Source organism: Macaca thibetana, chromosome 2 (assembly GCF_024542745.1).
Source record: "Macaca thibetana thibetana isolate TM-01 chromosome 2, ASM2454274v1, whole genome shotgun sequence".
Lineage (NCBI taxonomy): Eukaryota > Metazoa > Chordata > Mammalia > Primates > Cercopithecidae > Macaca > Macaca thibetana.
Genome location: NC_065579.1, coordinates 79,183,792 through 79,206,124, shown reverse-complemented (window position 1 = coordinate 79,206,124; position 22,333 = coordinate 79,183,792). Strand labels below are relative to the sequence as shown.

The 22,333-nt window shown below is 33.8% G+C and overlaps 1 protein-coding gene across 4 annotated transcripts in view; it reads right to left on the bottom strand.

Moving 5' to 3' along the window:
* Window positions 1–22,333, bottom strand: part of NAALADL2 (N-acetylated alpha-linked acidic dipeptidase like 2) — a 1,132,125-nt gene that overhangs the window by 350,858 nt on the left and 758,934 nt on the right. For all 4 annotated transcript variants that reach the window (XM_050780093.1, XM_050780092.1, XM_050780094.1 and 1 more), the window contains exons 7-9: window positions 12,804–12,896; window positions 9,300–9,505; window positions 4,749–4,868 (exon numbers count right to left, since the gene is read on the bottom strand). In XM_050780093.1, the coding sequence (XP_050636050.1) occupies window positions 4,749–4,868; window positions 9,300–9,505; window positions 12,804–12,896 (419 nt within the window). The remainder of the gene's footprint in view (window positions 1–4,748; window positions 4,869–9,299; window positions 9,506–12,803; window positions 12,897–22,333) is intronic.

Sequence of the window (22,333 nt, the reverse complement as noted above, 5' to 3'; positions counted from 1 at the left end):
GAGATATATGTATGCATTTTGTGGTGCTTTGTTTATAGAAAAAGTAAAACATGAAATTAAAGAAGAAACTACAAAAATATCTTTGCTACTTTTTCAGAGACTTAACAACAATAACAACTACAGCTACAACAACAACATTTGGCTGAATGCGGTGGCTCATGGTAGTAATCCCAGCACTTTGAGAAGCCAAGGCAGGAGGATCACTTGAGGCCAGGAGTTTGAGACAAGTCTGGGCAACACAGCAAGACCCCCATCTCTACAAACTATTTTTTAAAAAATTAGCTGGGCATGGTGGTGCATGCTTATAGGATTAGCTACCTGGGAGGCTGAGGGCGTTGGATTGCTTTAGCTCAGGTGTTTAAGGTTACAGGGAGCTATGATCATGCCACTTGCATTCCAGCCTGGGTGACAAAGTAAGACTCAGTCTCTAAAATTAAATTAAATTAAAATTAAAAAAAACAAAACACTGTCTATCCCCTGCAAAGTTTTACAATACTGATATAATTATTTAGTTTTAATCAGGTTTGCCAGTTTCTGTCAGGTGCTGCAAAAGCAACATTTAAATAGAATATGGCTAGATGGACTACTTTCATATGTGCAAATGCTGCAGGTTTTCCCAAAATAACCTGTTAGAAATTTCATTGCTATTTTAAGACTTACAGAACACTGCCTAATATATGGATGATCAAATTCTCTTTTTCTAAAGGCAAAATCAATACATTCTGTGATCTAGAAAAGATGATTTTGAAAACTAAGAGCAGAACAGCAACATAGAGGGAGAGGTGCATATGTGTTTGTTCTGCATCTTAATTTTAAAACTATTATTTGGGCCGAAAGCAGCGGCTCAGGCCTGTAATCCCAGCACTTTGGGAGACCGAGGCAGGTGGATCACCTGAGGTCGGGAGTTCGAGACCAGCTTGACCAACGTGGAGAAACCCTGTCTCTACTAAAAATATAAAATTAGCTGAGCATAGTGGCACATGCCTGTAATCCCAGCTACTCTGCAGGCTGAGGCAGGAGAATTGCTTCCACCTAGGAGGCAGAGGCTACAGTGAGCAGAGGTTGCGCCATTGCACTCTAGCCTGGGCATCAAGAGCGAAACTCCATCTCAAAATAAAAAAATAAAAAAATAAATAAAATAAAATAAAATAATAAAACTATTATTTGGAGATAAATCTTATCTTTAATTTCATAATCTACTTTGCATGAAGGCATTTGTATTAAAAGATCCTATATGTATTTAGTTTCTAAAAAATTAAATGCAGTATTTGATACTAATACTTGAAAGATTTCACCTTATATGTTTAAATCTATCATATGAACTTGATCAAATATTTTGTAATCTACATATTGCTATACAAAGGATTAGATATTCTATACAGTCTTGTGTCATTTACAATTTAGTCAATATGCTTTTTTCACAAATCATCAGAAAAATGCAAATAAAAAAACCACAATGAGATACCACCTTACCCCAGCCGCAATGGCCAATATTAAAAAGCTAAAAAAGTAGATATTGGCATAGATATAGTGAAAAGGGAATGCTTATATCCTGTTGGTGGGAATGTAAATTAGTACCACCTGTATGAAAAACAGTATGGAGATTCCTAAAAGAACTAACGGTAAATATAATTCAATACAGCAATCCCACTACTGTGTGGATACTCAAAGAAAAATAAATCTAAATAAAGTAATGAAATACCTTTGTCCTTAATCGTTGATAAAATCTTCAGTATTGGAAGTGAAGTTATATATGTTCTGGATGTTATCATTTTAGTTATTTTATATTTGAAAGAAACATTTTAAATATTTCTTTTAAATTTTACTAGTGGTAAATTTTTTGTTGTTGTTTGTTTCTGGTTTTTTTTTTTATTATTTGAGACGGAGTATCGCTCTGTCGTCCAGGCTAGAGTGCAGTGGCATGATCTCGGCTCACTGAAAACCCCGGCTCACTGAAAACCCCGGCTCACTGAAAACCCCGGCTCACTGAAAACTCCGCCTCCCGGGTTCACACCATTCTCCTGCCTCCGCCTCCGGAGTAGCTGGGACTACAGGCGCCCGCCACCACGCCTGGCTAATATTTTTGTATTTTTTTTAGTAGAGACGGAGTTTCACCGCGTTAGCCAGGATGGTCGCGATTTCCTGACCTCGTGATCCGCCCGCCTCGGCCTCCCAAAGTGCTGGGATTACAGGCATAAGCCACCACGCCCGGCCGGTAAATTGTTTTGATTAAATCATGTAAATTACTGTAAAGTTTTTTTTTCCTCATATCTCTTAACATTTATATATTTGAGTGTTTATAAAATGTATAAACGTTTATATATTTGAGAGTTTTGAAAATTTATAATTTTTAAAAATGTGATATTAAATTTTTGTATGAGAATATATCTTGTTATCATATACATTCATTCCATAAAATTAGGTATATGTACGTAATCCCCGTTGTTTGAAATTACATAATGCTATCCTTTGCTTGAAGTTGTGATATTCCTAACCTTCTAAATTGTCATATGAAGCATGAATACACACACACACACATACACACACACACACACACGATCTCAACGGAAAAAAAATATTTTCTATACACATTCCAGTTTATTTTTAGATTTGTTAGTGTGTAAACATTTTCAATTATAGGACAGAAAAGATTCCTCTTCCAAAAAGTGAGGTACATGTTGACATGTATGTCATCATTTGTGAATCATCAATCATCATTCATGATGGAGAAACCATTCTGTATTCTCACATAATTAGGTTTAGATACTGAAATATTTTAGTCCTGTTATAAGATGTGCAAAGATATTTTAAATAGCATTATATTCTCAGAAATAAGATTATGTAGATTTAACACTTCTTAATAATTATCTATTTCTATTTACCCATTAATTTCAATGATTAAATATCTTTCAAGATTCTCAAAATAGAAAACTTGTAACACACGATAAGAAAATGACATATTTTTAAACCAACCCTCCTCTATTTCTGGATACTTGAGGTCACTATTTCTTCTACCTTATAATCCACTCATTCAGAAATATCTTAAATTTCCAAGGGAGACATCCGAGGCTTGTTTGCTTTTGCAAGGTTTCCAGGCAGCTAAGAGTCAAGGAATTCAAAGTAGTACACAGAGCAGGAGAAATTAACTTACAGAGATGGATATAATTTGGGGCATGCACACAGGGGCCTGACTGATTTTAAATGTACAGAATTATCTACTTCACGTTTCATAATGTCTTCTTTATTGTACTACATATGGAAATGCCAATAAAAACTATTAAGCTAAAAAATACTTTATGAAAGTTGTAAAATGTTAGTTTGCATTACATTTCAATAAAAAATTATGGCTAATTCAAAACTCTGTTCATTACCTCTCTCTTTTTCTAGTTCAGTTCCTGCATCACTCCCTAAAAAGTCCTGTGGGCATCTGAAAGATTGGTTCCTATATATACACACACACACATATATATATGTGTGTGTATATATATGTGTGTGTGTATATATGTGTGCGTGTGTGTATATATGTATATACACACATATATATGTGTGTGTATATATATGTGTGTGTGTATATATGTGTGCGTGTGTGTATATATGTATATACACACATATATATGTGTGTGTATATATATGTGTGTGTGTATATATGTGTGCGTGTGTGTATATATGTATATACACACATATATATGTGTGTGTATATATATGTGTGTGTGTATATATGTGTGCGTGTGTGTATATATGTATATACACACATATATATGTGTGTGTATATATATGTGTGTGTGTGTGTGCGTGTGTGTATATATGTATATACACACATATATATGTGTGTGTGTATATATGTGTGCGTGTGTGTATATATGTGTGTGTGTGTATATATATGTGTGTGTGTATATATGTGTGCGTGTGTGTATATATGTATATACACACATATATATGTGTGTGTATATATATGTGTGTGTATATATATGTGTGTGTGTATATATATGGAGAGATAGAGACATTGAGGCTAAGAGGAAACCACTCCTAAGTTGTGGTATGATTGTTTTCATACTGAGAAATAGCACATATTTTATCTATAGTGAAATTCATAAGAATGCAGAAATAAAAGTGTTAACTCTACTAATAAACAGGAAAAACTATTCTGCTAATTTTTTAAATTAGGTGAGAAGTAACAAAATATTTTTGAAAATAAGTAACTCCAATGAAACATAAAGAATATATGATTTTTTAGGGTAATTAGTAAGAAAACATGCTTTCTTTTCCAACAAGTATTTTTTCAAACAATATTTTCTAAATCTTTTAAATTTAGTTATCACTATATTCTTGCTCTCAGGGGGCCTACACAGCAGTTGTAAAGATAGGACAGTTCTCAAATTTATGTAAAACATGAATGAAAGGGAAGAAATTCGAAAGTAACCAAGTTTATCATAAAATGTCAAGATTACAGAATTGGGAATTTGAGAGCTAAATTCGTATTTTTTTTTAAATATATTTTTGTACACTTTCTCTATAACTGTGTGATTCATGTATTCTAGAATTATGACCATAAAAGAGTAGCAAGTGAAGAATTCCAGAACATAAGAAATTAGTTACGGTATATTGATAAAATGTCAGCAATAGGTCATTTCTTAAAACACACAACATTGATGCATTTTTAAAAACAAATGAAAAAATCAAGAAATGCCAAAATATAGAGAAAAGGGCAATTTTGTATAATAATTTGATACAATAGTGGTTCATCTTACCTCTACTACCAGTTGCTGAAGAGATGGTGATGCTACAGGATGTAGACTAGAGTTCCCCCTTAAGGGACTGTGGATGCTAATATAAGCCACAACATTTTTCTGAAGAACCTTCTTGAAATCCTGAAATCAAAAAAAGGATCTATCTGTAACACAAATAAATAGATTCTACTTTATTCGTTAGATACTGAATAATGAACAATTCATACTTAAAATTATTATACTGCATAATTACCTTCTTTTTTATTATTTATTATTTATTTATTTATTTATTTATTTTTCAGCCAGAGTCTGGCGCTGTCGCCCAGGCTGGAGTGCAGTGGTGCCCTCTCCGCTCACTGCAAGCTCCGCCTCCCGGGTTCATGCCATTCTCCTGGCTCAGCCTCCCGAGTAGCTGGGACTACAGGCGCCCGCCACCACGCCCAGCTAATTTTTTGTATTTTTAGTAGAGACGGGGTTTCACCGTGTTAGCCAGGATGGTCTCCATCTCATGACCTCGTGATCCGCCCGTCTCGGCCTCTCAAAGTGCTGGGATTAAAGACATGAGCCACTGCGCTTGGCCATAAGTACCTTCAAAGTGATCCTATACTATTAATAGTGTACACAAAGATTATAAAAAGGATTTTAAACAAGAATGATGAGTTAGACATAACATATAATAAAATATTTTAAAGCATGTTCCTGACAAAGTCAAATTTTAACAGAAAATGTTCTTCAAAGGTTAACGTAGTATGGATTCAACTACAGAGTATGAATGCAACTTAATTTTAGAGTCACTGAATGAGAGGAGAGGTATAGATAAACCACTCCAGTGAGGAATAAAACCAGCCCTTCTCTTTTGAAGCAATGAGCTACTCTGCACAAAATAACCCTGTATTATGAGCAAAATGGGGCATAATACAATGTAATCTTGCAAATATTACCTTAAAAAAAAAAAAACCTGATGAATTTCATGCACACAAGCAACACTGAATGATTCCATAGAATAGTTTTCCACTTCTCTTCTGCTCCTTACCGCACAAAATTGAAGACCACTGATCCTATTAAGAATGACCACTAAGTCTTTCTGTTATTTCCCTGCTTTTTTGTGCAAGCATTTAACAAATAATCATCATGGTGGGTGGCAGTTCTACAGAAATGTCCTAAAACATTACATTATGTCATAACTTAGGAAAGTATCTTTCTTCTTCTAATACTATGAAATGAAAGACTACAAGGACTCGTACACCTGCCAAATTGATAATGTCATCCTGTTTTTTTTTTTATTGTAAATGGCTTAAAATTGTATAATTTTATGGAGTACAAAGTGATGTTATGATTTATGAATATAATATGGAATAATTAAATTAAGCTGGTTAACATATTCATCACCCCAAATAATTAACATTTTTTTGTGATGAGAACACATAAAATTTACTTGACAATTTTGAAATGTATAATACTCTGTTACTAAGTATATTCACCACACCACACAATACATAATAGAAGTTGACCATTTTCTCCCCATTCCCTCCATACCCTAGGCCGAAACCACCATTCTACACTCTGTTACAGATGAGTAGATAAAGAAAATGTGTTATATATACACAATGGAATACAATTTAGCCTTGAAAAACAAGAAACTTCTCTCCTTTGTGATAACGTGGATGGAACTGGAGAATACAATGCTAACTAAAAGAAACCCGGGACGGAAACATAAATCCTGCATATTTTCACTGTTATCCATATTTTATGTTGAAAATTCATAATTTCAACATATTGAAATTATGTTGAATTTCAATTCTGTAAGAGGGTGGAAAATACAATCATTTAAAATTAATAAACATCTTAGGTGCACATAAATGATGAATTTTAAGCTTGAATAATTTCTCCATAATTATTGTTCAAGAATATGTTATTTAAGTGCTATGAAATATCAGCTTCTATTAGCACACTACCACACAGACACTGTCTATATGTTAGTCTATATAATTCTCAAGATAGGCATTAGTAGACTCATTGGAGGAATCAAGTCTTAGGGAAGTTAATCTTGCCTAAGATGATATGTTCTATGGTAAAGAGAATTTGAACTATGAATTCTTTTACTCTAATATCTATAATATTTCCACAATAGCCTCTGACAAATGAAGATTCTTCACAGAAGAAATGGTACTTTTTAAAGTATAGAACCTATTTAGCAAAATGTTATAATTTTTCTCAAAGATCAAGATCAGTATTTAATCATTTCTCTAATAATTCTGTCTATGATTCCATTTTAAGTTTATTGATCAACATCACCTAATCCTCTTAACTACAACTGTGGGTTTCCAGAGGTTTCTATGCAAGCATAATTAAATGGGGCAATGTGATATGTCAATAAGGGCTTTCCTCACTCCCCTTCATAGGGGGATATATTTAAAGCATAATTAGTTTCAATCTAACATAAACTCTTTCATTCTCAGGAGTACATTTGACATGAGTAGGCAAAACAGGACAACTAGCAATTTTCTAAATTTCTCTTCAACAGGATGTTTACAAAATGGCTTCATGAATTGCATTGAACAATCTCGTGAGACACAGTAAATTATAAAAATATATTCCATAAGCCCATAATCAAATGTGTATTATTTACCATGTTCATTACTCATATGTCTTTGCCCATCTAGTCACCTAAAATGCCAGTAAATGAATGTATAATGAGTTGCCAAATGTAAATACATATATAAACATTCAAAGACACTGGTACTTGTCTTGAATACGAACAACCTTTTTAACAAAATGTTGCTGTATTTTTAGCATAATTGACTAAGAAAATATACAATTATTAAAAGGTGCAATGACTTCACAAAAACTTAAAAATGAATGTGTATTAACCACAAAAATATCAACTTACTTTGACAAAAACTATTGCTGACACACATGCAAGCCCACATTGATTCAACATACAGGTTCTGACGCCTGATGCTCAACTAAATTTTACAATAAATTTTCCCATCCATCGGGGTTTCAGATGTTAACATTAGAAACTATTAATTTAGACAAGCCTAGCCTATTCTAAAACATAGTTCAGAAATATATGTATTAATTTAGAATTAACATAAATTAATTGTGAAAGTTACTAGATAGGTATCTAGAAGACCTAAAATATAGTTTGATATAGCAAAATAAATCTTTGGAATTTGAAAAGAATCTTTAAGACATTTTAAAGATATGTGCTTTAATGTTACAGGAAAACTAAAACATTAATTGTTTCTGATTTATTAAAAATGGTATAGATTACAAACATATTCCCTAAACTGTTCTTTAACTTGTTTACCAATCTTTAAAGTAATTTGGAATATGAGTTTGAGAGGTTGGTTCATCTATTTCATTTCCAGCTTACTTACAAATGTGTCAACTTAAAAAGCTTCTTTAAGCAAAGGAATTTTTTCATTTGAAGTAGTTCTTTTGAATATGGCTCAAACATACACACCACTCATTTGCATACAGAAAAGCATTCCAATTTGCAATGTGTGAATCTGGATGAATTTTACACTGAAAAAAATTTTCTCATCTTTAAGTCTTTTCCTTCCTTCAAATTAAAAAAGATACTTGCTATGTTCTTTTCTATACCTTTTTAAATATTTTCTTTGATTTAATAGATATGTTATCATTTTTGGGTGATTAAAAATAAAAATGTAGCAAAATAATTTCCTATTACATTTTTCTCCTCAAAGTTGAAGTAGTGAAAAAACTATAGTATTAAATTATCTTACTTTCCTAGTAAAATTATGTAGTGTTTTTTATCTACATATGTCTATTGAACCTCTTTTTTAAAACAAATCACAAAAGTAAATAGAATTTCTATCAATCCAATTATCAGTTATCATATTCCATTAAAAATACAGTGCATTTATGAGACACAGATCTTTCAGAAGCATTTGAGACTTAAATTCTCCAATATTTCAGTTGTATTCTAACTGTACCTCATTGCATGCTAGATTTCATTTGGATACAGGTTTCCTAAAGTGGTTAGATAGGTAGGTAGGCAATAGATAGGCAGGTAAGAAACGAAAGGTAGGGAGTTAAGGGTGAAAGGGTGGAGTGGAAGAAGGAGAAAAAAGTGGATTTTGAAATGTATTTTACATTCAGGATCCATATTGTATAGATAAAATGTAATGCTAAGGTAATAAACATTTAATATAGGAGATTGTTCCCTAATTCCAGATTATTCCTAGAAAGTGTAGAAAAAGAAAGATAATATGTATCGTCTGATCCTTTTTTGTCCAATGCCTGTCATCCTGTCTTCTAAAGAGAAATACAACAACAAGGTAAACACTATTGTGTGTTAGACTGTATCGGGGTTTGTAAGTCTGGTAACAATAGGGATAAGCTATTTGAAGGTCATATGTAGTTTGCTGTGGTCTAGCTCTAATTCTGTCTTATTCTTATAAGCCATCTCAGCAAATTAGGCAATAGGACACTTTAGTTGAGAAGCACATTATTGCCCTTGGCCTTGAAAATTTTACTTTGTCTACTTTAGCAAACGAAGAAAAGAAAAGAAAAGCACTGTAATTAATGTATATTCTGCTTTACCTCTCCCCATTCATATGAGCCAATATTGCCAAAAGCTGTTCCTCCCCAAGAACAGAAAACAATAGTTCGGTCTGGTCTCCACCCTCTCTTAACTTTTGACATCAAGGCACGGATAAACGCTGTGATTATTGCAGTACTACTGGCCCATTCTTGTCCATTATAACTGTGTGCAGTGTGATGATGGCTGCCAACTATGATATACCGGTCTGAAAATAGAAAGGGACAAGAGCCATTTAAAAAAACGTAAACCTTAACAATAAGTTTAATGACATTTACATAATCCTACTGCACAACTGAGCAATAATTAAGCAAAATTGTTCTAATAATTAAGACTACTTTAATTTTTTTTGCCCACTGTCTTAATTCACACATCTGCATATATCAAAGCTGAGGCAGCTGCTGAACCCAATTATGAATCCAAGGCTTAGATCCATATTACTGTCCTTTATAACATGAATATTAATTAATGAAGCATACAAATAGGCCACAATGAAACCCTTATCTAACATTTTTCCAGACTCAGAGTGGGAAGTGCCCTGTAAACAATGTGTGTATGCTCAGTAAATATTAATAAACTAATACATATAAGAAAGCACTTATACAGTAGCTTTAAATATTAAAAATGTAGTAGTCATGTATGGATTCTGCAATAAATTAATTCCATAGGGAATTAATTACAGCTTCCAACTTATAATTGTAGGCCTTCTCCTTCCTGTGAAGAAAAAAAAAAATAAAATTCACCAATATCAAAAGTCATTCAACTGTTATAAAAGTTGCCTTTTACATATTTTATTTCATACAATCATTTAAAATTTATTAGATACACTATTAGGAGAGCCTTCCTAACACATGGAAGTAGCCTATTCAATGTACATTACTGAATATTTTCGATAATAAGGCTGAAAATGCCGCTCGAGAGTTTCCTCTGATTTTGTTGTCAGTGGATGTTATTGGTAATAATAACAAATCTGAATTTATCTGACCAAGTATCCTCATATATCTATGCAAAAATTTTTCTTCATTGAATATCATTTTATTACCAGATGTCCCAAAACTGGATGATAAATTGTGTAGACCCTGAATCCAGCCTGCTTGGTTTAGAATTCAGGCTTTGCAAGTTACTAGTTGTGTGACCTTGGAAAGCTTATTTCAACTTTTGATGCCTTAGTATTTTCATCTCTAAGGTAGGAAAACAAACAGAACATCCTACATTTAGTTGTTTTGAATTTTAGGAGTCATTATTTTGTAAGCCACTTTGAACAATGCTCAACACAAAGGAGGTCTTACACATGTGTGGAATAAATGAATCACCCTTTGACTTATAACACCAAAAAGCTACCTTACAATAAATGTCACAGTATGAAGATATTTTAGTTTTCCACACAGGAATTGGCAATGGATTTGATCTGCCAACATTTTATTCAGATTTAATTAATGGGACCGGGCATGGTGGCTCACGCCTGTAATCCCAGCACTTTGGGAGGCCGAGGCAGGTGGATCACGAGGTCAGGAGTTCAAGACCAGCCTGGCCAAGATGGTGAAACCTCGTTTCTACTAAAAATACAAAAATTAGCCGGGTGTGGTGGTGGGCACCTGTAATTCCAGCTATTTGGGAGGCTGAGGCAGGGAATTGTTTGAACTTTGGAGGCGGAGGATGCAGTGAGCCAAGATCATGCCACTGCACTACAGCCAGGTGACAGAGCGAGACTCGGTCTCAAAAAAAAAAAAAAAAGATTTAATTAATGGTATACATAGTGTGATAATGTGTCTACAAATGTTAAAAACCCAATAATTTATTCACTTATCTCCCATAAATGTCTCAAAGTTTTGCTTGGAATTGTCTGCATTCTAAATAAACCGTATCTAACAAACAAAGCTAATTGATGATTTTTTTCTAATCTTCAAAGTTATTAAATAAAATGTCATGTAAATAAACAGTCAATTTTTTGTAAAATTCAAATAAGCAACATTTCAGAAGCTTTGCATAATTCACTGAAGAATACTAATGTAAAATTGATTTTTTAAATTTCAGGAGTATATTTTGTAGATTGAATTTTCTTCAGTCTAAAGCTAGTATAATTTGTACAACTGGGTTTTCCAATAACAACTTGTGAATGAATCAGTGATGATAAATATTCTAGTGCTTCAATAGAGAACCTTATGATGGAAATTTGTGGAAATTCAATAGTAACAATTTTCAAATTTATTTATATCTTGTATTTAAAGAACTATAATCAGAGGTTGTTCAACATTGTACCTGTAAAGAAATCAGAGAAAATAACTGGCTTTCATGAACTTTGTAAGAGTTGGCCAGCAAGAAACTGGGAGGCTATAAAACTTGATCTTAAAATTCTGAGCTAGCAACTAGGCCGATTTTACCAAAGTCATGAAGAAGAATAATTCTCCAAGGAGAACTTGTGTAAATGTCCCCAAATCAACAGAAGTAGCAAAAGTGTAATAAAAAGATTATTAAATGCTACACTGTATAACAGGCACATTAGGCAGTAATATGTGATTCAGTCTTACAATGTGTTTGGAAGTATTGCTATTAATCTCTTAATTAGCCTACACAATATCTGAAGATTCCTTTTTTTTTTTTTTTTTTTTTTTTTTTTTTGAGATGGAGTCTCTCTCTGTTGCCCAGGCTGGAGAGCAGTGGCACAATCTCCGCTAACTGCAACCTCCGCCTCCCAGGTTCAAGCGATTCTCCTGCCTCAGCCTCCTGAATAACTGCAGGTGACCATTTGCAGACATTTGACAAATTTGACAATGGACCAAGGATACAGAGTGGGATGTAGATTAAAACTGGACAACTAAATTTGGAGGCCAAAACTTGTATTTATTAAAAAACACATCATTAAAAACTAAAATCTTTCTTGGCCAGGCACGCTTGGCTCACCTCTGTAATCCCAGCACTTTGGGAGGTCAAGGCGGGTGGATCACATGAGGATAGGAGTGCAAGACCAGTCTGGCCAACATGGTGAAACCCTGTCTCTACTAAAAATAAAAAATGAAAAATTAGCTGGGTGTGGTGGTGGGTGCCTGTAGTCTAAGCTACTCAAGAAGATGAGACACAAGAATCACTTGAACTCGGCAGGTGGAGGCTGCAGAGAGGGAAAAAAAATCATTCTTTAAAATGTCTTCTTAATAAAAATAAAATTTTCGATGATGTTATGGTGAGTATAAGAAAAAAAGAAAACTTTGGCTTTTGTAGAACATGCCAGTTTACCAAATCTAAACTCTGTTTCTTGTTTCATCCCATCCTGAGACACCCCCACCTCTCTCTCTCTCTCCCCCACCCACTAAGATTTATTTTGCAAGAGATATGGTAGGAAAGAGAATGAAGACCCACTTCTTAGTCTCAAATTTATCTACTCTAAGAGTGGGACAAATTTCTAGTTACATCTACAGTAGGATATTTAAGTATGATATTAAATTATTACAGAGCATTTCCTTGTAAAGTTTCATAAAAAGTGTAGATTATAAATATTTAACCCTACTTACCTGGAGATGTCAAGCCCATTACGTATCCAACAACATTAGTAACTGTTTTCAATTTTGTCACCGTCTGAACTTGCATGCTGACGACTCTTACTTCTGAAAAAAATAAAAATTTAAAGACTTTTGTTTCTTTATATTTTATTGTATTTTTTAAACCTTAAAATTTATTTATCCAATATCATCAGCAAAAGAATTCCACAGAATTGAATGTTCTCAGATAACCAAAGTTATACTTTTTCTGACAAATATTTATTCAATACTTTGTACAGATTCTATTTTAGGTGCTTGTTATGCAATGATGACTAAGATACAATTGCTAGCATCTTTGAACCTCAGAGCCATAAACAGGCACTTCTAAACCTTACATTCAGTTCTACAATGAGGGTTCATTATGAGAGCATTCAGAAGACCTTCAGGAGATGTGGGCAACTCATATTTTTAAAAAGGGAAAAAAATAGATTAAAATATTTCCAAAGAATATTGAATACTTTTCTATTTTCAGATAAAGAACATGTGGACAATAACCTTTCCAGTATGACTATTTTATTAACACTTTAAAAATGGTAAATAAAGCATTACACAACATAAAAAGATAAAGATTCTTAAAGCTGTACATGTTTTCATATATTAGAGTTTTTAGTTCTATCTGGGTTTGTAGGTTCCTTACCTCTATTCTAAATCCGTACTAATCGCTCTACCTCTTTGAATTTTTCTGTTTATGTTTGATATTCAAAAATTTTGCAAATAAGGCAAAGACACAAATCAGGAGGGACTCTAGTCACAGAACTGACATAGTCTCTGGAGATGAAATGTGTTAATCCTGTATTTGAAGGATCCTGAGAAGTCTGGGTTGGGAAGTGGCTCACAGGATCTTTAAAGTTTTCCTTAAAGCAGAGGTTTCAGAGTAGCTAGGTGTTAGTGTCAGGGCAGAGCATGGCAAATTTGAAAGCAGGTAATGCAAAGTAGCCACATTATACTGGCAGACCCACAGACATTCACTTCTTACTGCTAGATAGAAATTGTTATAATAAATACATTACTTCTTTCCCTCAATGTACCCTTTCAAACGAATTAAATGGAAAATCAGTACACTGAATTCGTTAAAATAATAACCAAAACAAAAGTAAAGAGGCCTTTAGAGAATACCTGAGTGCCTTATCTATCTGTGAGTAAATCTATGTAGAGCCTGAGCATTGTGCTTTTAATTTAGGTACTATGCATTTTTGTTTGTTTTTCAATTAATAGACTTTGTTTTTTAGAGCATTTTAGGTTTACAAAAGTACTGAGCAGAAAGTACACAGTTCCCAAATACCCTCTGTCTCCTAAGCCTCCTATTACTGTGGAACATTTGTTACACCTGATAGATTGTGGAACATTTGTTACACCTGCATTACTGTGGAACATTTGTTACACCTGATAGACCAATAATGACACATAAAATCCATAGTTTACACTGGGGTTCACTCTTTGTGTTGTATATTTGATGGGCTTTGACAATGCATAATGAGGTATATCCATCATGATAGTATCATATAGGATGGTTTCACTACTCTAAAATCCCCTATGTGCCACCTCTTCATCCCTCCTTCCCTCCCTCTCTCCGCAAAAACCCCTGGCAGCAACCACTGATCTTTTTACTGTCTCATAGTTCTGCCTTTTCAAGATTGTCATAGCACTGGACTCATATGTTTGTTTGTTTTGACTGTTTGTCTAATTCCCTGCTCAAGGTTTGTTCCAGATGATCCACATAAGTGAACTTTATAGACTCTTTACCTTATACCTTTCAATGATCTTTCCTGCTTATTTTAGATATAGATATAGATGATGAATCTTTTCTGGTTTTCTAAAATTCAATATATTTTTGTCTAAGTTAGCTGTGAGCAAGCCTCACAATATGTATACTGTACTCCTTGCAATATTACCTTGCATTAATATAGTGCTTAAAATTTAAAATAACCATTTTCACACACATGTACTAATTCTTACTGGACCACATTCTTACTTGAAGTAGCTAGAGTGGTCATTGCCCAATTCCCAACAGTTGTTGGGGTGTCCTGTTTAGAAGGGGAATTAAGAAGTGAAACCATAGTGGGGACTTGGAGAACTTTTTCTCTCTAGCTCACCAATCAGCACTCTGTAAAAATGCACCAATCAGCACTCTGTGTCTAGCTAAAGGATTGTAAATGCCCTAATCAGCACTCTGTAAAAACACGCCAATCAGCTCTCTGTGTCTAGCTAAAGGATTGTAAATGCACCAATGAGCACCAAGAACAAAGCTTCCACAGTGTGGAAGGGGACCTGAGATTGGGTTTAGCAGGCCTTCCCAAATCTGCTGGAGTGAGGCACTGTTGTAAAAAGGTTTGAACAAACCTACACTCTGGGGTAGTTCTTCTCCAAATCCCCAGGGATGGTGGAATTAAAACCTAGAGAGATTGTCTTCTCCTAGTGTAGCACCTGACAACATTGAACCCTTTTTCACCGTAGAAACATTTAAAATTTTCCTCTTTATTTTTGTGCTTTTTGAATTTAATTATAAAATATATAGGTGTGTTTTTTCCTTTTTTTCTGGAAAATTTATTATTACTTTTTTGACCATTTTCTCTCTCCCATTTTTTCCTTCTTCTAATATTGTTTCTACAACTCCATTTTAATCCACTGTATCTTTTAGTTGTACTTTTGTATTTATTTATCCTAGATCCAGCCTGTCTGGATCTAGAAGGTCAATCTGATCTTCTAGCTCTTGAATTTATTCTTCAGTGACATCTATCTATGACTGTATCTATCTACCTACCCTAACTATTACTGTATTTCTTTCAATTATCTTATTTTCTGCACCTATTATTTCCTCTCATTTTTAAAAATGTTTTCTGATTTTTGTTTTATATTGCTAATATATTTTATTCTCTTTTTGAGTTTAACTTTAATCCTTATTTTAAATTCTTATACCATGTGTTCCAATATGGTAACTTTGGGTGGTATATGTATTTGTTGTGCTAATTTTCTTTGATGGTGGTTGTGGACCTCAGGATCTAGCTATTTTGGCCTGTGGTCCAGCATGATATATCAGGATCCAAGGATGGTGGGGATAGTGTCTAAGTGTGTGTGTGTGTGTGTATGTGTGTGTCTGCATGTGTACCTGTTTGTGAGAAGGCCTGAATATGAGGAGGAAAGCAACTGCCAGGGGAAATAGTGCAATGAGATAAGTGATTGAAGCAAAGTGAGAAGGCCATCTGAATTTAAGAGCTGAATAGCATGTAGTGTTAGATCCTGGGTGGAGTGAGGAAGTTAACCAGACTGTGGTAGGGGCAGACAGAACATTTGATATAGAGTGAATAGCCTGTATGTAACAGTGCCTAGGGTTGGATCCATTGTGAAGGGAGTAATGGCATCAATTGATTACATGCAGGGGATCTAATTACCTAAGTAAATATATTCCATTTAATGAGAAGGTGATTTCTAACTGCTAGAGAAAAGACTTACAAACATGGAAAGATAAATAAAACTCGGTGTTGATATGTTTTCATGGTTTTATATGTATATATATATAATTTGTTTTAATTATATTTATATTTAAATTATAAAATTTAATATATTTTAATTATATATTATATACAAAACCATGAGGACATATGAGTTTATATTAATTTATATATTTATATATATAAAACCATAAGAACATATCTATATAAGTTGTTGATTGTATATATATCTATATATATCCAAGAGAACATACATATATATAAAACTGTGTGTATGTGTGTGTATAACACCCACACACATAGATTTAAAAGTAAATACAGATATGTCTGAGTATATAGATATATTTTTATATATTTACATAAAATATAATATTAAAATATAATTATATTTTCCTAGTTTTGTTCACTGAGTAGTATGGAGAGAAGCAACACTTCAATAGCAATAGATGAATCTAGATCTATTTTTCTAGACTATTCTCCACTTAAAGGACCTAGTGTCTTTGGAGAAATGGCTGATAACAGAGCTGGCACAGGAAAAGTACAAGACGGTTTAGTATGTCTTATAGTGCCAAAAACTAAGTAAATACATGAAGAATAATGAGTACATGTCAAAGGACACAGAATCCATCTGAAGTTGCTATTACTGGCTAACATTTGACAATCTGAGCATCAAGATATAAATAGCACTGGTATATAACCTATTGAATCTATTATGAATATAAATCCTAATCAAGTAATGACTCAATACTGGCATGTGTAAATTTAAAAAGTCATATCAAGAAATGAATAGAAAAAAGAAAAATCTCTTCTTTACAGTGGAATTTCAACTAATAAGTGTAAAGATGATAAAATTACAGCTGGAAGTGGTGGCTCATGCCTGTAATCCTAAAGCTTTGGGAGGATCCCTTGAGGCCGAGAGTTTGAGACCAGCCTGAGCAACATAGCAAGACCTTGCCTCTAAAAAAAAAAAAAAAAAAAAAAAAAAATTAGCCAGACATGGTGGTGCATGCCTCTAGTCCTAGTTACTCAGAGACTGAAGCATGAGGATCATTTGAGCCAAAGAGTTCAAGAACTGCAGTTAGCTAAAATGGTGCCACTGCACTATAGTAACAGACTGAAAGTGTCTTAAAAACAACAACAACAACCAAAAAAAAAAAAACCCAGGAAGTTAGAAAGTCACCATTGGCATCATCATAGAAATGACTGGGCAACAAGTGTCAGTGAACACAAATACTAATGGCTAGAGATAGCAGGGGTTAGAGGCAGTATGCTACATTATTTCAAATGCTTATTGAGTGTAAAAGAAAATAATTATAAAGTAACTTCAATAAGGAGACCTGGCAGCCACCACCTTAATCAAGAGATCAAAGGTAGCAGCATCACTAGAGACGGGACAAACTAAAGCAGAGTGAGAAGGACATCTGTTTTTAAGAGCTGGAGAACACACATTGTTAGAGCCTGAGTAAAGTAAGGAAGTTAACTACATCGTGGTAGGGGCAGGTAGAACATTTGATATAGGGTGAATAGCCCATATTAGACAGAGACTAAGGTTGGATCCATTGTGGAGGGAGTAATGGCATCAACTGATTACATACAGGGAAACAAATTATTCCCTGGCACATGGTAATATCATGCACCAGCTCATAATATGCGATGGGAAAAACATAGTCTCACTCTGTAGTATTACTGTTAAAGATTCAGTGTGTGAATATCCTCATAAGAAAACATCAGATAGACACAGATTTGAGGAACAATACTGTAGATAATTGGTATGTAACATCGAAAAGTAGCAAAGCAAAGGAAGTCAAGACAAGACAGAAACTGTTCCAGGTTGAAGGAAATGGTGGGTTTGACAATTTTGTGCTACACATGTGCCTAGTTTGGATCTTATTGTAATTCAGGATATTACTGGGAAAATTGGAAAATGTTGAATTGAGTCTGTGAAATGCATGGTAGTAATGTGTCAATGGTTAATTCCTGATTGTGATGGTTGTGTCATCTGTGTAGGAGTATGTCATTGTTTGTCAGAGAATTCACTGACAAAGTCAGAGATATTCACTATGTTTGTAATTTGCTCTTGAGTAGTTAAGAAAAAATACTTTTATTCTTGCAACTTTCTGTACATTTATTTCAAGTTTAAAAAAAAAATCACGGTTGAAAGTTGTAATTAGAAACTCCCGGAGAATATTATTTAGGGGCAGTTAATTATTCAAAAAGTTGCTCTGTGTGTGTGTGTGTGTGTGTGTGTGTGTGTGTACTGGTAGTTAAAAATTACATTTCCAGCTCACATTTACCAATTTCTGCCTTTCATGTAAAATTTGATGACAGCTTTAATTATGACATGTGAAGTTTAAAAGATTTCAAGATATAAAAATGTGTTCCACTCAGAGAACATTTGTATTCAAATAGGGTGAGGGGTGTCAGAGCTAAGAGACATGAAATAGCTGCCTCTCTCTATCCCTTAATTTCATCATGTGCAGAGAAAAATAACTACTGCCAATTTTATGGTCCAGAGACAATTCTGTCTTGCATTTTTGTTGCAATTATTAAGAGCCAGATTAATTGGTTCCTAATCTTCTTCTTCCGGGATAACTAACAAACCTTCATTTCCACCTGTATTTTGAATAATTATACCAAATATCAAGAAAAAATTCCAACATTATTCACAGAAATTTGAAGAATACACTTGCTGCTAACTCTGAGTCTCATATCCAATAATGAAGCGTGTGTTAGTTTCCTAGGCATAGATCTTCTAGAGTCTCTAAGTTTAATTGAATATTTGTCCCATTATATATACTTGAGTCCCTTTCTTGCTGATGTGGCTCTAGAAAAGAACTTTTTTTCTAGGATTGGACTTCCAGATTGTTCTTTTATTTTCTTAATTTTCCTGATCCTCACGGGGACTAGAATCTGTTCTAGAGGGAGTTTTGATGACTGAGATGCTGCAGTCTGCAGATATCTTTCCTGTTGCCAACTGTTTGCCTGAAAATCTGAATATAAACTGCTTCTAGATTCTATGTCATCGTAACTTGTAAACTTTCAAGTACATATAGCTATTCCCTGATTATCTGATACATGCATACACATCTTCACACACCCATATGTGCACGTACTCATGCGAGCTTCCATACTTTTGGAAAAACAATTAACATTGAATTAAATTGTATTCTTTTTATTTAGTAAAGTTATGTAACTAGGAAGATATTCTAAATAATATGAATATGAGAAAAAATAACGTTTACTCTCTTTGTATCCCTCAGAAATGTAAAAATTGACCATTTTTTTCTTAGCTGTCTACCAAATCACCTGAAGCACTAATCACCTGAAGCACTAATCTACTAATCACCTGAAGCTCTATCTTTGTTGCATATTTTCTATTTGTTCATTCACATCTATTTGCCACCCTCCATTAACCTTACCCCAGGAGAAGTAACCTCTATGCATTACATCTACCTGGTTCTCTTATTCTTTGGCTTCAGGTTTAGTTTACCTAATTGAAGGCATCAACAAGAGGACAGTAGGTTGGGTTAAGTGAAAGATGGGAGTATTTATTTTCCAGTACCCCCCTTACTGTCCACATTATGCAGTGACAACTCTGCTTGGCTGAAAGCCACAGCTCTTCTCTTATAGCTAAAGTACTGGCCAGTTCCTACAACTGCTCTCTCTTCTTGCCCTTTCATGTTTACAGGTAGTAGCAATTACTAGACCTGGTTTAGAGGCAGTAGCAATGGTATCTCTTTTCTGTCTTGCTTTACCTGTCCACAGCATGTGCATAAAGCACTTGATTAAATTCTCTTAAATTGCACATTTTTAGTGGATCCTTTTTTCCTGATGACCTGATTTATATGTCAATCAATCTACACAATTTTCTGAGTCCATATTTGCTGTCAGGTAATAAATGGATGGAAAGGAAGAGAAGATTTTCCTTACTAAAAATATGGTGGGCTAGGATGTCAGATTAATCCACCCACTGATAATAACTTATAATGACAAATAAAATACAAAATAAATCTTGTTAACAGCATCTGAGAATTAGCAAGAAATTAAGAACTTACTAGGTCAAAATTTAAGTTGTGATGGGAACCCAGGTAAATAAAACTATGAGGCTATCTTCAACCTAAGGGAATTTGGTAAACAAAGAGAACCCTTTAATATTGATGGCCTCGTGGGATGCAAAGGTCAGAAGACAAAGTCCTGGGCTTACCGAAATTGGGATGAAGAAGGTGGTTCTAAAAAAGATTCTTCCTCTATAAAGTAGGAATCCTAAAGTTCTGAACTTCCCCACTTCCTCCCAAGAGTGCAAAGAAAATTACCTGACACTAAGCAGAGCAGGGGCACGGGATCTCTAAGAAGTTGTAATTTCTTAGATTAATTATAAAAGAATACAAAATGTATTTATAACTTCTAAATAATAGAGAGAAAAATTTAATGGCAAAAATCTAAATCTAAAGAAAAAATACAACTAAAGGAAAACAATATGTGATTCAAAGAAGAAACCCTAATTAAGATGAAAACTGTAAGTCTAAGTACATATTAATCACATTAAATGAAAGGGAGCAAATGCTCCTATTAAAAGACCATCAGATTGCGTTTAAATTGGAAATTATTTGCTATTAATGAGACATATATAAAGGGAAGATACAGGAAGGTTGAAAGCAAAAAATACATAGCATAAAGATACTAATACAAATAGTGCTACAAAATTCATATCAGGCCTACTCAAACTTAAAACAAGAATTACTACACATAAGGAATATCACTTCATGTGATAAGTGGTTCAACTATTCCAGAAGATATGATATATTTGAATTTATAAACACCTACGAAATAATCTCAAAACATATAAAGTGAAAATTGACTAACTACAAGGGAAAATGAACAAATTTATATTCACAGTAGAAGATTTTAACATGAATAATATATAGAATATTTGAACAACCGGATTAAGGAACTTAGTCTAAGTAGACATGTATAGAATAGACAATAACACAGCATACATTCTTTTCAAATACTCATAGAACACTGATGATATCCTGAACCATAAAGAAAACCTCAAATAATTGAATTATAAAGAGGAAACAACATATTCTAATGAAAATTCAGTTGCTTATGCTCTGCTTCAGAAGAATATCATATCATAATGCCAAATAGCATACAAATGCCAAATGCATGAGAGAGTCATAAAGAGAGGCTATGTCCAACTTGAATGAAACCCTAAAGGGTTTTTGGTGGAGAATATAACACTTGCACTGAACCGTAAGAATTTAGAGGGTAATGGGCCTTTACAACTTAGAGACACATACATGCAAGATATGTTTGGATAATATTGAATAGAATAATGCAGAGAAATACTGGATACTTGCAAGGAATAGCAGAATAATAGAAACACAAAGGCAGTGATGAATCTCTGGAAGTTTTTGTTTAGTAAATGACAGTGTTGGTCCATAACATAAAAATACAAAGATAAGGTGTATGCTAATGGATCTTATCACACATATAAACTCCAAAGTTTAGTTGGAATTTCTATAATTTGTAAAAAGTGACAGGTATTTGAAAAATTATATGCTAAGAACATAAGAAGCTGTAAAAACCTTGAGAAATATTTAAAAAGTAGAAAACACTTTTTAAAATAATTTTGCTTTCAAGTGTACATCTCAGGTTGTCTTTAAGTCTTTTAGCAAACAAACAAAAACTCTAGACTGTACTCCAGCTGAATCATTTCTAAAATCAAAACTGTTGAGACAGAATCCTGGAAACTTGAGAAGTTCTGGGTGAATGTCAGATCTGCGTCACCTTTCGTAAGCCCAGCCTTCACTCCCCAGGAAACAGAGAATTGACTCTACTTTCTGTGGACTTTGGACAATAGGTTTCCCCGCTACGCTCACTCCATTTAAGATCCCTGATGAACAGTCCTTCAAAGTGAATTCTGAAGCTCTTTTTCCTTTTGTCCAAGGACTTCAGACTGGCAGCTCATGAATGTTGATCTTTAGTTCTACGGAATACTCCATTATCAACTCCTACCTCAGACTCATATGCTCACTATGTAACTGACTG